The sequence below is a fragment of the Balaenoptera ricei genome, chromosome 19 (assembly GCF_028023285.1).
Source record: "Balaenoptera ricei isolate mBalRic1 chromosome 19, mBalRic1.hap2, whole genome shotgun sequence".
Classification (NCBI taxonomy): Eukaryota; Metazoa; Chordata; class Mammalia; order Artiodactyla; family Balaenopteridae; genus Balaenoptera; species Balaenoptera ricei.
In genome coordinates this window covers 7,760,433-7,775,833 of record NC_082657.1, presented here as the reverse complement: position 1 = coordinate 7,775,833, position 15,401 = coordinate 7,760,433, and the positions used below count along the sequence as shown (strand labels likewise).

At 51.1% G+C, this 15,401-nt stretch overlaps 1 protein-coding gene across 4 annotated transcripts; it reads right to left on the bottom strand.

Moving 5' to 3' along the window:
* Positions 1 to 5,786: 5,786 nt before the first annotated feature.
* Positions 5,787 to 15,190, bottom strand: MAMSTR (MEF2 activating motif and SAP domain containing transcriptional regulator). 4 transcript variants are annotated; one of them, XM_059904372.1, is made up of 11 exons: positions 14,863 to 15,190; positions 14,227 to 14,310; positions 13,026 to 13,064; positions 12,228 to 12,403; positions 11,864 to 12,048; positions 11,429 to 11,531; positions 11,023 to 11,217; positions 10,538 to 10,735; positions 10,405 to 10,459; positions 9,922 to 10,201; positions 5,787 to 8,083 (listed from the first exon to the last, which is right to left on the bottom strand). In XM_059904372.1, the coding sequence occupies exons 2-11, from the start codon at positions 14,282 to 14,284 to the stop codon at positions 7,993 to 7,995; spliced, it is 1,380 nt and encodes a 459-aa protein (XP_059760355.1). In that variant the 5' UTR covers positions 14,285 to 14,310; positions 14,863 to 15,190; the 3' UTR covers positions 5,787 to 7,992. The 4 variants fall into 4 exon arrangements, with proteins under 4 accessions (XP_059760355.1, XP_059760356.1, XP_059760357.1 ...); XM_059904373.1 differs by having other exon boundaries at positions 12,228 to 12,361; positions 14,863 to 15,189; XM_059904374.1 differs by lacking the exon at positions 5,787 to 8,083 and having other exon boundaries at positions 9,128 to 10,201; positions 14,863 to 15,188.
* Positions 15,191 to 15,401: the final 211 nt, after the last annotated feature.

The following is a 15,401-nucleotide window of genomic DNA, read 5'->3' as shown; positions in this document are numbered from 1 at the left end:
TCAATAAGAAAAAGACAAAAACTTCATTAGAATACATGGGCAAAAAAAATTGAACAGATGGTTTGAAAATGATGATAAGCAAATGTCAATTAGCACATGAAGATATGTGTTCATTTTCAGGTTGCTTATTTTCCTTCCCCCTCCGTCACTGTCCCGAGATCTACTCCCAGCTGCTTCTTTTTACAGCTCACCCTCTCTACCCCATAGCTGAGGGAAGGGGGTGATTTCTCAGGTCACTTTAGATTCTGGAGGCTGACTCTATGTGGTGGGATATTAGGATAGGAGGTATTTTTTCCTGGGATTCCTCACTACTGCATCTCCTATCATTACCTAGGGAATTATTCTGACCCCACAACCCTACATTTCTGCTTTTTAAGCCACTCAGTTTGGGGTACTTTGCTACAGCAACCTTAGGAAACTAAAAGTACCTAAGAAAGTGGGGAGGGGAGAGGGTTGTTTCTGGTGATTTTATGGAGTTTCTTCAGTGAACCAAGCTTCAGTAAAAGGCTGGCTGTTATCCTGTCCATTTTAATTTAATTAATGATGTTCATGGTCATGGGGTGTTCCTTCCAACAATTAGTTTTCCTAGGGTTCTATCCATGGCCCATTGTTCTCCCTGGGTGATTTCATAGTTTCACATGCTGTACTTTGATGACTCTCACATTTTTATTTTGGGGCCAGAAACATCGCTTTAGACACCCCCCAAAAAAGTTGAATAATAGAATAACTTTAAAAATTCCAAAAGTAGAGAGTGCTGAGCAGGGTAGGCTCTACCAGATGTTAAAAACTAATGTCACACATCAATAAATAAAACAGTGTGATCCCAGTGCACGGAAAACAGATGAAAGGAACTGCCTAGAAAGGTCAGAAATGGACAGCAATTCATTTGGGAATTTAATGTACGTTGAGGGTAACATTACAAATTAATGATGAAAAGATAAATTCTTAACCATCTAGGGGGATAAATTCTTGAGCCATCTAGAGGGAAAAAACCAAGCTCTTAAAAAGAAAACTAAAAGAAATTTAAAACTTAAAAACGTAAAAATTAAATTATAAAATGTAAAAAGATCATGTGTCATTTTTTTGTTTACATATAGGACCATACAAACTTTGGAACTTGCTGTTCTTTTTAAATCTGCTCTGTATAGTAAGCATCTTTCCAATCTCTTTTGGTAGTTGCAAAAGATTCTATTGTATTTATCAACTATGGCACATCCATACTCCACCTGAAGGTTTTTAGGGTGTTTGCTATTTTTTGCTATTACAAATAATGCTGGGGAGAATATCTTTGTCATTTGCCATTTTGGGCTATAGTGTGGGAAATCTTTATGCATGCATACTAATATTTCTTTTAAAGGATATATTATTAGAATTGAAATTTCTGGGTCATGAAGTGTGCATTTAAAATCAACTATGCTGTATAACTTGTGAAAAAATTTATATTCTGTCCAACCCCATTTATATTCTGTCCGAGCCCATTCTCCCACAGTCTTGCCAAAGTTGGATATTACCATCTTTTAAAATTTTCTCCGATTTCTTTGGGGGAAAATGGCACCATTTTCAATTACATTTCTCTTTGAGTGAGGTCTCTTTTAGTCTTTTTATCACTTCTCCTGAGCTTTGAAGTCAGTCTGCTAAGCGAGATTCTCGGATTCTCAAACTCAGTAGGCCAGAGTGAATTGAGTGATTCTTCACTTTGCTCCCCTTGAAGCTATTTCTCTTTTGCATGTTTTTTTTTTTTTTTTTTTTTGCATGTTTTCTTAACAGCCACAGCAAGCCTTCTGCAACAACCCAACCCTGAAACTTATTTTTAATTCTTCCCTTTTCTTTATTTGCCTTCTGTTCATTACGAAGTCCTGATTATTTTTTTAAATTCTAACATCATACATGTGAAACATTCATAAAATGCACAGTTTAAAGAATAACAGGGCTTCCCTGGTGGTGCAGTGGCTAAGAATCTGCCTGCCAATGCAGGGGATATGGGTTCGAGCCCTGGTCCAGGAAGATCCCACATGCCACGGAGCAACTAAGCCCATGCACCACAACTACTGAGCCTGCGCTCTAGAGCCCACGAGCCACAACTACTGAAGCCGGCACGCCTAGAGCCCGTGCTCTGCAACAAGAGAAGCCACCGCAATGAGAAGCCCACACACCGCAACAAAGAGTAGCCCCCGCTTGCCGCAACTAGAGAAAGGCCACGCAACGAAGACCCCATGCAGCCAAAAATAAATAAATAGATAAATTTATTTAAAAAAAAAAAAAAAAAGAATAACAGGGCAGGGACTTCCCTGGTGGTCCAGTACGTAACACTCCATGCTCCCAATGCAGGGGACCTGGGTTCGATCCCTGGTCAGGGAACTAGATCCCACATGCATGCCGCAACTAAGAGTTCACATGCCGCAACGAACATCCTGCGTGCCACAACTAAGACCCGGTGCAGCCTAAATAAATGAAAAGAATAACGGCAGAAACTCCTATCCAGATTAAGACCTGGTGTGTCGGTGGACCCCAAGACCACTCTCGGGTTCAATGATCTGCTGGAAGGACTCACAGGAAAGCCGTTATACTCATGTTTGTGTTTTATTACAGTGAAAAGATACAGATTAAAATCAGCAAAGGCAAAAGGTGCACAGGGTAGAGTTCAGGAGAGACCAGGTGGAAGCTTCCAGTTGTCTCTCCCAGTGGAGTCATATGAACAGCACTTAGTTCTCCCGGCAGCGATGTGTGACAAGACATACTAAGTATTGCCAACCAGAGAAGCTCCCACGAGCCTTGGTGTGCAGGATTTTTACTGTGGGTTGATCACGTAGGAATGGCTGGATGCCCACGTGACTGACCTCAGCTACTCAGTCTCCAGCACCTCCAGAAGTTAAGCTGATACCATGTGGTCCAAGGCCCCATGTAAACAAAGACACTCTTATCAGGTAGGACAAGCCAAGAGCTTAGAGGTTATGTCCCAGGAGCTGATCATTGGTCAGTCCTCTCTTTGGAATGTGCGGGGTTTGAGCACCCCAAGACTGTTGACTTAACCCTTTACTGCACACCTGGGATGCTGTCAGGATACGGAAACACCCAGAAAGCCTCTCTCCCTCCACTGCAGTTAATGGTGATGCTCACTTTTGTTGGCATATATCTATCTTTCTTTATCCTTTTACCATCTCTGGATGTGTCTGTAAACACAATCATTTTGTTCTGCTTGGTCTATTATTTCCCAGCTTTAGTGACTACAATCTATGTACAATAATATCCACCCATTTGCTAGCAGCATTATTCATAATAGCCAAAAAGGGGAAACAACCCAAATGTCCATCACCTGCTGAAGGGGTGAACAAAATATGGTGGATCCATAAAATGGCATATTATTCAGCCATAAAAAGGAGTGAAATACTGTAACCGAAAGTGGGGGTCTGGCTGCTCACTGCTCAAAAGCTAATGAAGAGGCAAAGTTGGTGAAAAAGAAAGTTTGCCTTATTTTGGATGCTGGCAACTGGGGTGGGGGTGAGGGTGGAATTCTGTCCAAAGGCCAACTCGCCCCACTTGACAATCAGTGGGAAAGAGCTTTTACAGACAGAGGGAGGGGACTACATGCAGAAATAGCAGTCAGCTCTGACAGTCATCTTGAAATTGGTCATTGGTGGTCTGACCAGCATCATCTTGATTGTTTTAAGTACAGTTAATCTTCAGTTCCAGGGTCAGTTTGTTCCCATTTCCTTGAGGTCAATTCTCAGAATTATGGCAGCTTATGTCATGGCTACACTCTGGTCACCATGTAGTTAACTTCTTCCACCTGGTGGGGATTTCAGTATCTACAAGACGGATCACAGGACATGGCTCAGAATATTATCTATAGCCCTTGAAGAGGAATTAAAGGTCCTTGACTTTGCTTAGTGACTAACCTATTATTGTTTTGTCCTGTTTGACTGCTTTTTTTGCTTCTGCATCTTCTCACTTCTCTGATTAAATTTATTCTTTGGCTAAAGGTTTTCCACAGACAAAAGGCAGGCAGAGGACATGGTGGGGAAGGACCATAGGGTCCTGCTCCATTTTAATACTGTACATGCTAAAACATGGGTGAACCTTGGAAACATTATGCTGAGTGAAAGAAGCTGAACACAATGGAGCACATATGATTCCATTCATATGACATATCCAGAACAGGCAAATCCACAGAGACAAAAAGTAGATTAGTGGTTGCCTAGTGGGAGGAGCAGAGGTTTGGGAGGAAATGGGCAGTGACTGCTAATGGGTATGGATGGGATTTCTTTTTGTGGTGATGAAAATGCTCTGATATTGATTGTACTGCTGGATGGGCCACTCTGTGAATATACTAAAAGGAACCACTGAGCTGCTTCTGTTACTGAACCTAGCTTGGGTCTGCCTGCCCACGTGGAGTAAAGACAATCTACTGATACCGGGTTGTGGTGAAGGAAAGTGCAGTGTTTATTGCAGGGCACCAAGCAAGGAGTCCAGGCAGCTAGTGCTTAAAAGACCTGATGGATTTCAGGGAAAGGTTTTTAAAGACAGGGTAAGGGAGAGGGGTTGTGGGGTGCGTGATCAGCTCTTGGACATTCTCCAGATTGGCTGGCAGTGAGGTAACTGGGAGTCAACATCATCAACCTTCTGGTTCCAACCAGTCTGGGGTCTACATTCTTGTGGGTAGCATACAATTAACTTCTTCCACCTGGTGGGGGTTTCAGTATCTGCAAAACAGCTCAAAGGATATGACTCAGAATATCATCTATAGTTCCTCCCTTGAGGAGGAACTAAATGTCCTTGACTTTGTTTAATGGCTAAACTATTACTATCTTGTCTTGCTAGACTGTTTTTCCTTTGCTTCTGCATGTCTCACCTCTCTGATAAAATTTATTCTTTGTAACTCGGGGAAGGCCTAGGAGGCTAAAGTTTTTCTACAGACAAGAGGTATGTGGAGGACATGGGGGGATTTGTCCCGGGAAGGTCCCATAGGGTCCTGCTTGGTTACACCTCCTGGTCACTTTAGTTTTGCCTTTTCTAGAATCATAAAAAATCATTCCATGTTTAGTGTTTTGTGTTTGACTTCTTTCACTTAGCATCATGTTTCTGAGATTCAGTCATATCCTTGCAGGTATCAACCATTCACCGCCTTTTCACTGCTGAGTAGTATTCCACTGTGTGGGTGTCCCATGGGGTGCTTATCTGTTCACCATCTGATGGACATTTGGGCTCTCCTCAGTTTAGAGCTATAATGAATGATGCTGTTATCAACATTTGTGTACAAGTCTTTATGCAAACATGTTTTCATTTCTCTTGGGAAAATACCTAGGAACCAGGTCATCTATGAGGTCAGAGAGGAGAAGTGACTTGTCTAGGGTCCCCAGATAGGGAGGGGCTGGGTTCAAAGTCTGAATGAAGGTTTGGCACTGAAGCGGTTTGCCCAAGGGAAGGAGAGAGCCTGTCTTCTAGAGAATGAATGTTCACAATTCCCATTTCCCTCTTTTCCTCCCAGTTCAGCCACCTAACCCCCCCTGCCCTGGCTCTGAGGTCTTCATCACCAGTCTGTCTGAGGTATGGGAGTCCCCCTTATCCACCATCAGGGATAAACAAGATTTGAGAGAAAGAAGAGGTAACAGTGGACAGACTGAAAATGAGAAAGCTGGACAATACCAAGGGCAGGGCAACCCTTGTGCACACATGGTGGTCACATGGTGGGGGGGCACAGCCATTTGGCAGAGGAGTGGAAATCGAATCAATCCTGTGGGTCGGTGACAGTCACTGACACTTAATGAGCACTTACTATACGCCAGGCATTGTTCTAAGCACCTTACACAGGTTAACTCATTTATTCCTCACACCACCCACACAAAGTACTATTGCCCTTGTTCCCATTATATGAATGAAGAAACTGAGGCACAGAGAGGTTAAATGGCTTGCCCTAGGCCAGGCAGCTAGTGATGGAGAGATAAGTCCACACAGGTGGATCTGGTCCCAGAGATGACCCTCAACCACCATGGCACCTGCTTCTGTGTCAAGCTCTCCTGGGTGTGTTTCCCAGAGAAATTCTCCCACAGGTCCCTAAGAGGCTGTGCTTGATGACGACGAGGAGCTCAGGTGGTTGGTGGAGTTGGGAGCTGGGGGGTGGTCATCACTGGCGAAGCAGAAAGAAAAAATAAGGTGGACGATGGGAATTCCCTGGCGATCCAGTGGTTAGGACTCCATGCTTTCATTGCTGAGGGCCCAGGTTCAATCCCTGGTTGGGGAACTAAGATCCCACAAACTGCGAGGCCAAATAATAATAATAATAATAATAATAATAATAATAATAATGTAGAGGTAAAAGGCAGAATAGAATAGAAGTCAGTGATTGGAAGCAGCCAATTAGCTATGTGGTAACAGAGAAGGGAGGGAGAAAGAGAGATAACGAAGGGAGGGAGGGAGAAATGGGGTGGGGGGGAGAGAAGAGGAAGAAGAAGAGAAGGAGGGGGAGGGAGAAGGGGGAGAAAAGCAAAATATATTCTTCTCCAGTCTACCCAATGAATATGAATGTATCTTTCTGGGGAATATGTCTATAAAATAAACTGGTAATTTGTCAAATATATTCTTGGTATTTTTCATGCTTCCACTGAGATCGTGGGATGGCAGCATGGTGAGGGGAGGGGTCCTCATCTGACCTCATCCTACCCCCAGCTCCCCCATAGGTCCAGCCCTCATTTTTCCCCACCCCCTTGGGGGAGGCCCAGTCCTTGCCTCAGGGGCAGGAGGAAGTAGCTGACATGTCTGGAAAAGGGCTGAGGGACGGGCCATGGAGAATGCAGGACCCAAGCCCGTCCCTCAGACTCTGGACCCAAACCTGCACACTCCTCGCAATCCTGGGTCTGTGTTTCAAATCTCCACCTTCCAGAGAATTCCTCAGCTGCCCCTAGCCCTGACTCTTTGAGACTGCACACAGGGCCCACAGGCTCTCAGCCCAAGGCCGCCCTCCTCTGGACACAGGAGAGACGGGGACAGAGTGAAGACACAGAGGCAGGCAGAGATGGGAAGAGACTGATACAGGGGTATAGGCATAGAAGTGTCAGAAGGGAAACAGAGACAGAGGAAGACCTGCCAACACCCACCTTTTATTCCAGGAACCCTGACCTCACAAGTTTCCCCAGGTGGCAGCACCCTTCACACCTTCAAGCCTTTGCATGTTCTTCTCCCTCTACAAGGATGCTGTCTTCCAAGAGCTTCCTCCGACCAGCTCCTCCTCACCCTTTGAGTCTTGGCGAAAATATTTTCTCTGACCACCCTGTCCCATTCCCCTGCAGTTTCTGGTCACCTTCTAGGAGTCATGCCCCTCCTATTCCTTGTACCATTGCCATGAAAATCCCTATCACCCTGCACTGGGACTCTCTTTGCAAATGTCTGAGCTTCACCAGAGCAGAGATTGAGGTTCTTTGATTTTTCAACCCTGAGGGCACAGGCTGTAGACATATTCATCTGATTTAAAACCCTACTCCAACACCTCCTGTCTGCGTGACACTGGGCAGGTCACTCCCCTTCTCTGATCTTTCATTAATTCATCTGGAAAGTAAGGAGGACAAATTCTACCTGATTGGTTTGGAAGACATCAAAGATTCCCTTTGCCTCATGGTAACGAGCATTTGTTCCCTTCCATTTTTATCTTGGATCTTCAATGTTCACCAGAGTTTACACACTTCGAGGCACTAGAATTGTCGATCAGCAGCTAATAATGGTGATTAATGTTTATCATCATCACATGTCACAAGCCAGGTCCAATTCAGGGACATTCTCAGTGAACTCTCTCAGCCACACTGGGCTGTAGCTACAAATAAGGAAACTGACATGACAGCAAGCCAGGGGAAGTCACCGGTTCTAGGTCCTGTAACACATAACTAATCCACTGTACATTCCCACCTGTAGTGGACACTGTTGGCAGCCTGCCCAGGTCCCCTCAGATTCCTCTTACCAGTTCTGTGCACCCAACACCCGGCTTCTGTGTGCTTTATGCATTAATCATGCCTTTTTATTTCTGTATTTCTGGTGCTTTGACATCTGGGGCCTTGCTGACATTGGAGGGACTGCCCCTCCCAGGGCTAGCCAATTCCTAGAGGTAATAAAGGACTGACATGTAAGTATGCCTTTCACATGCAAAGCAACCAACCCAGAGCCCATACCCCCAACCACTTCCTTTATGGCATTCTATACTTCAGGCCACTATTCATCTGTCTAATCACCCCAGGGCCAAGTTCCAGGCAACTGGGGACAACCCTTACACCCCAGAGCCTGATGAAATTATTCAAATAATAAGACAATCCTAAGCTTACTCTGCCTCATCTGTTCCTTCCCAAGGAAACCACAATAAAGACTCTTGTCCAAGTTTCTCCTCTTCCCCTCTAACTCCTGACTGACCCTGGTGCCCTGCATAGCTTGGCATGCCCCCTTCCTTTGGGATCTGTGAAAATAACAAACTATCTTTTCAGTGGCAATTGTCTCCCGACCTATTGGCCTCACCATACCTGAATGATAATAAACCTATATTTTAAAAGAGTTTGCTGCTAAGGGCTTACCCTGCAACCTTGTTCCCAGGACTGCCCTTGAGCTTGAGATGCCTGGAGTTTATATCCTGCCCCCTTCTTGTGACCTGTGGCCCATGACTGCCTAGAGGGGTGTAGTGGCCGGTCTCCAAAGACAGCGCCCAATGACCATGCCCCCGATATTCATACATTTGTGTAGTCCTCTCCCATATTCAGCCTGGGCTACCTTGACTTGCATTCACCAATAAAATGTGGTGGAAGTGACATGGTGCCAGTTCCAAGCTTAGTCTTTAAGAGAGTGGAAGTTTTTGCTTCCTCCCCTAGGAATGCCCACTTTGGGGAGCCCTGAGCTACCATGTGAGGGGTCCAGCTACCTGTTGGAGAAAGAAACCGCATGGAGAGGGAGAGCACTGAGACTACACGGAGAATGAGAGAAGTCCAGATATCCCACAGCCCAGTAGGGTCAAGCCTACTAGCCATCCCTACCAAGGTGCCAGATGCACCTGAGTGTGCCATCTTGGATGTTCCAGCCCAGTTATGGTGCTGAAGAACTGCCTCACTGAGCCCAGTCAATCCAAGGAATTGTGAACAATCACAGACAGTAATTAAGACTCTAAATTTTGGGGTGGTTTGTTATTCAGCAATAATAAACCCAAACAGGGATCTCCCTTTGCCTCAAAGGCCCAGTTCCCTTTGCCTCAAGGTGGGAAAGACTCTACAACTTAATTTATCCTCCAGAGCTCCCCATGGGATCAGGCTGGTGTTGGGACTTCACCTGAAATCACAATCTAGCTAGTCTTCTTCCCCATCGCTGTCCTGTTTCATCTATTCCTTCATTGGTTTCTCCTGGGAGCATTTCTTTCCTGTATCATGGATACACAAATCTTGTCTCAGACTCTGCTTCCGAGAGAATCTGACCTTCGATATGACACATCTGATTTTTCTCATCTCCAATCAGAAGCCAAGGGTCTGGCAGACTATTCCCTCTCCCTACTCTTCCCTGTCCCTCTCCTGCATCCAAAAAGCATAGACCACCTTCCAGACTCCCCAGCAACAGGCATCCATCTAGTCAGTGGGATGCGGGGATGAAAGTGGGAACAAAAACATCCATGAGGTCTCTGAGGGAAGCAGCAAGCAGCTTGTTTTGCCCTGGTCAGCAGCAAATGAAACCTCTTTGCCCCCAACCACACAACCATGGAGGGGATCATATGGAGGTCAGGCAGAAGTCAGGAGGTGGGCATGTCAGCAGCAGTGCAGGGGCCAGGTGGGGATGAGAGTTGTCTCTGATTTTGTGTCTGTGGTGGGAGGGACTCTGCTGGTTGTTCCAACCCCTCCCTCAGGGAGTCTATCTCTGTGGCCTCTCCATCCCCCCCAGTTCACAGTCCCTGGAAACCCCAAAATCCATCACCATGGATCCTCCAGCAGGTCCCACAGCCTGGTGCCACTGGAATCAGATAAGTCAGCAGAGAAAATGCTGGGGGCTGGGGGGCCACAGCCCAGTGGGGGACCCCCACTCAGAGCCTCCAGCCAATCCAAGGAGTCGGTGGGGCCCCTGGGAGAGGGGGACGGGGAGTTCGTGGGGGATGGGAGCGAGGAAGAGAAGACAGATGAGAGGCCTTCAGAGTCCGGGGAGGGGGACAGCAAGTCGAAGGAGCCGGGGAAGTCCAGGGGGATGGGGGGCAGCATGTCTGTAGGGGAAGGAATGAAGTGTGAGCTTAGGAAGGCAGGGATCCGGACGCCAGCTCCCTATTCGTCCTTTCCAGGAGTCTAGGTCCCCAGCCCACTCCTCCCTAGGACTCAGGAGTCCAGACACCAACCTATTCCTCCCGCGAACCCAGAAGCCCAGAACCTCGGCCCCCTTTCCCCCCAAATCTAGGAGTTCGGCTCTTACCCTCAGGCTCCACCTGATCCTCCAGGATGTCACTGATGCCCCGGTTCGGAAGCAACTGCGGACGGGCAGAACTGGCGTGAACCTGGGACTCCAGCCTGATCCTGACTGAGACCCTAGGCCCGCTCCCTCTCACCTGCGCTCTGCGGATCGCTTCCTGCAGCTCCTCCTCCAGTGTCAGGGCTGTCGAGGCTGGTGCTGAGGAAGGGATCGGCACTGGAGCTGGAGCCTGAGCCGTCGATGCAGCCGGAGCCGGAGCAGGAGCCAGAGCCGTCACAAGGTTTTCCGCGGCACGTGGAGGGGGCAGCGAATGAGATGTTGGACTCGGCTTGAACTAGAACGGCGAAGAGGGCGAGTTCCTATAAGCCGTGCCCACTGGGAGCAACCCCATCCACTCGCTACCTGTGGCTCCACCTCCTGGTCCCGGCCGGGGCCTTCACTCATCCATCCCTCCCTTCGGCCTCGCCCCCTATTCTTTCATTGGCTTCCCTTCCCTTAAGATCCTCCCCCTTTGCTCTTAACCGCGCCCCACACACTTTATTGGCTAGTCTTTTCTCGACTTCCCGCCCCGTCCCGCTTTGTCTTCTCCTCATTGGTCCACGCGCGTAGTCCCGCTCTCACCGAGCCCGGCCTCCCAGCGGCTCCCAAAGCCTTGCGCCTGAAGCGAGGCCAGGGAGCAGCCGCCGGACCGTCCTCGCGCCGCGGCTTCGGCCGCTCGCGGGGCGGGGCGCCGCCGCGCATGCGCTCCAGGAGCATCGACTTGGTCCCAGACACCGGGAGGCCCCGCAGGCGCAGCTGCTGCCGGAGCTCTGAGACCTAGGGAGCGAGGCGGAGAGAGGCCGTGCTAGGCGGGATCCGGGGCGCAGGTGGGGGGCGGGGGGGTCGGAGCTGGACATTTGGAAACCGAGAGAGGAGGGACTGGGGACCCTAGGTCCTGGATCTCCAATGGAGCAGAGGCTGCAGGGTTAGCCTTCTGGGTCCCCACTGAGCGAGAGGGCCAGCCTGGGAAGCTGCTCCCCAAACTCACCGTCAGCTCCTCCAGTTTGAGAGTCTGAAGTTCCAGCTTGTGTGGAGAGGGCGAGGGGCTGGGGACTCCTGGTGGGGAGGGAGTGAGGGGACTGGGCTTCATCCTGGCGAGAGTTGTGAGGGGAAAACAGGTTAGAAGGCGCAGAGAGAAAAGGCATTCTGGTCCTCAAAGACAGGGGCTCATGAAGATGCAGGAAAGCAAGGGACCTGAGTTCTGAAGCTCCGAGAGAACAAACAGGAGGCTAGTTCCGGTGCCTGAGAGAAGAGGAACTGGGGCAGGGGTGGGGGTGGGGAGGAGGTGGCTCAGACTCTCGGATATGAGGTCAGGATTTCTGGAAACTGAAGGAAGAGGGGCCGGGGATTTGGACTCTTGAGTCCTGGGGGAGGAGGGATCGGGGGGCCTGAACTTCCCAGAGAACAAAAACAGGGGTCATACCTAGGAGGTGGCTGCTGTGAGTTTGTCCATTCCCATGGAGGTGGTCCAGGGGGACCCAAGGCCGACCCTTCAGCCTGGGGGTCTGCCCTGGACCCTTGTCTCGGCTCTGGGGGCATGTACTGGTGGTATGTCAAGTGCTCCTTGGGCTTGGGCTCCCTCCAATGTTGGGAGATCTTGGGAGACTCCTGAAAAAGCAGGTATGATGTCAAACGCTTCTGCTCCTTTCCCACTTTCCTGCCCCAGAGCCCCATGAAAAGTACGGGGTCGGCTTGTCCCCATCAGAGAGGAGCAAAATGGGCAGCAGTAAGGAGGACCAAGGCTAGACTCTCAGGGGGACTTTCCCTTCACTCTGGTCGAGACTCACCTTCTTCAGGGACCGCCAAGGGTAGTGTTTTGGCTCAGGGAGAAGGACCCCAGGGCTGAAGAGGAAAGGCGCTGGGCTCGAGGGTGAGGCTGGGGCCGGAGCCAGAGCCGGGTCTGCGGCTGAGATCCATGGATCTGGATCCGAGAATGGAGAGGCAGCAAAGGACCCTGAGAGGCCTGCAGGCAGCACGCCAGGCAGGGAGAAACAAGGCTGCATGGGAAGGAGGACCCTGGAGGCCCCAGCCCCCGGGTGCAAGAGGACAGAGCCAGGGAGTGAAACCCAAGTGTTGGGAGCTGGTTGCCTGGACTCCTGGATCTAAGGGCAGAAGTGCTAGGGACCCAGACCTTTACATTCTCAAGAAAGGCAGGAATCTCATCCTCAGTCACCAAGGGGTGTGGTAGCTGAGGATCGCAGATTTCTGGGGTTTTGCTGGGACAGGGGTGGGACCAGCACTCCTGGTTCTTGGGGAGAGAGAGAAGCTGAAAGCCACATCCTGAGATTTGTATGTGTGCCAAGTGTGGGGTGTGGGATGCCTGTCTTCTCCAAAGAAACAAGATCTGGATTCATGCATTTCACTGGAGTGGGAAAAGCCCAAGAGCAGGAAGAAAAGCTCCTAGGGGTGGGGCAGCCAGGGATCTGTACTCCTGGGTCCTGGGGAAGGGCAGGATGGGATGGCAGTGTACCCTGGGGCATAGGGACTGAGGCTCGGGGACCGAAGCAAGATGTGTGGCAGCTGCACTCCAGGGTGCCCCAAGGGAGTGGGGCCGCCATCCCCTCCCTTTCAGGGCCCACACTTACTCGTGTCCTGATAGCGTCTGTGGATCCGAAGCTGGAGGACTGTGGAGGGAGGTGGGAGGAGAAAGGCGGGAAGGGAGTGTCCAAGAGCCTGGCCTGGCAGGCGAGTGTGAGCTGCAGTTGTTGGCGGGACACGTGTGCCCAGCCCCCTTACACACCCCGTGCAGGCGGGTGGGCGGGCAGCCTGCTCCCTTCCCGGGCCTCCTGCTTGTTCCCTGCCAGCACAGCGCCGAAGGCCAGAGCCGTTCTGGGGCCAGGAGCCAGCCAGCGGTGCAGGCAGGAGGCAGCCCTGCCCCCAGCTCCTCCACCTGCCCACTTCGTCAGCCGATGCCCACCCCATCCTCCGCCCAATCACCATCTTAGCGTTTGTACCTCGCCCCCTTTTATCCCCACACCCCGTTTTGCACACGCCCACTCACTTCTGCACTACCTCTGGGCCTCCCCTCAGTCACCTCCTTTGCACACCCACCTTCAAACACGCATTTCCCTGGGCTCTATTTTTGCATCTACAGCACTTTTGTGCACTGGTACCCTTTGCCACTCTTCATCCTAGGCTCACTGTCTCGGCACACACCCAGCCACGTTAACGCATTCAGAATTTGGCCCCCAGTTGTGGAGTAAGGATCTCTCTTTGCACATTTCTTTGTACACGTGCACTCTTGCACACTCCTTGCTCTTTGGTTACTGGTGTCTTCGCACCCACCCAACCACAGAAGCAGACTCATTTGCACACTCAAGTATGCTCTGTCTACTCAGGACTTGACCTCCAGGTGTACCCACTTGCACACTTTTCACCTGTGCTGGGACCTGAAATGCAACCTTTGACGCTTTCAAGACTTGAGAGCTCATTGTCCCCTTGCCCACAGTTCCACACTGGGCGCTCCTCCGATTTGCACCGGTGTCAATTTAAGCCCCTGTTCCTTTGCAGTACCTGGTCCTCTGCACACCCACCCCTAGCCGCCCATTCCCCACTATTCACGTGAGCATTGCACCAGCCATTTGCACACTCACTGTCAACCACAACTCCACCCCTTTGCTGGGGCCTCCTTTACATAAATAATCTCTTGCACAGAAAACACATGCCTTTGGCATGTGTCACCACCCCCCCTCCCATGTCACCCCGCCGTGCAGACTCCCAGACTTAGAGTATATTCCCAGGACTGGGAGGATCCCTTCCCTACGTGCACAGAGAGAAGACTCTCACCAGATCGGAACTTGGAGCGAATGATTTGGGAGCGCTGGGAGGAAGCCGCCAGGGTCATTGCCAAGGCTGGGATGGGGACCTGGACTGGGAGGGAGAGCAGGGCCCCCACAGGAGGCAGGGTCAGAGTGGAGGTCAGGAGGCGTCCCTTGCATGTGAACGCAGCAGGGAAAGGGCCTGAGGAACTTAGAGATGGGAGCGGCCTTGGGCCATAACTTCTGGATCCTGGGGGAGGAGGGGGCTGGGAGCCTGGACTCCTGGGTGTGAGGGAGGACGCGCTGAGGGCCCCAACTCCTGGAGTCTGGGGGAGGAAGGACCTCAGATCTGGGACTCCTGGGTCCTAAGAAGGAGGGCACTGCTGGCCTGGACCCCGGGTCTATGAAAGGAGAGGGAGGAAAAGGGGGTGAAGGGAAGGAACTCAATACTCTTAAGGGGCCTAGAATCCAACAGCCTTGATCAAGAGGGGAAAGGGGACCCGATAGGTCCCTGGGGAATGGAAGGGTCTCTGCCACCTGCATTTGAGAAGGGCGTGGGTGGGTGGCAGCCACCACGGTCTGTAGGGAAGGGACTAGGCTCAGAGAGGTGACAGAAGAGTTAAGGCGGGTTCCCCTCCCACCCCCCACCCCAGGGGCTTCTCACCAGGTGGGCTCGGCTCAGCTGTGCTCTGGAGCGGGTTGAGTCCCGCAGTCAAGGCTGGAGGCGGCGGGCTCCGCCCTACCAGCCTGGGACCGCCTCGTACCCCCCTTTTGGGGGCGTGTCGGGAGCGATGGAGAGGGGCGGGGGGGGGAGACAGGAGCCCCTCCTGGCATCCTGAGAAGGGGTGGGAGCACGGACTGGGAGGGCCTGGGGCGGGGCGGAAGTCGGGGTTCCCGGCTCGCTCCTCCTCCACGTCCTGGGGCTGCGGGGTCGAAAGGGGCAGCGGCGGGCGGACTGACAGAAGCAGGTGCCAGGAGAGGGGCTCAGGGTGAGCAGCAGCGGCAGGTGGTCGTGCCCCGGCCCTATAGGCAGGTGCCACCTGTCGCTTACTTTTTCCCTGACGCAGCAGCCAGAGTCGGATTCAGGGGAGGGAAAAGTTCAAACTGGAGCCCCGAACTCCTGGGTCTGAGGGAGGAGGGGGCTGGAGACCCGAATTCCTGCGTTTGAAGAAAAAGAGGCAGAGGCTTGGACTCCTGGGCCAA

Bases quoted from the DNA above. Each gene is read 5' to 3' on its own strand.
- MAMSTR (XM_059904371.1), bottom strand. From the start codon at position 13,380: ATGGTGATTGGGCGGAGGATGGGGTGGGCATCGGCTGACGAAGTGGGC. The intron at 10,736-11,022 runs GTGAGAGCGGGA...TCGCCGTTCTAG, and splicing joins CCGCTGGGAGGCCGGGCTCG to TTCAAGCCGAGTCCAACATC. The intron at 10,202-10,404 runs GTAAGAGCCGAA...CTTCCCCTACAG, and splicing joins GGATCAGGTGGAGCCTGAGG to ACATGCTGCCCCCCATCCCC.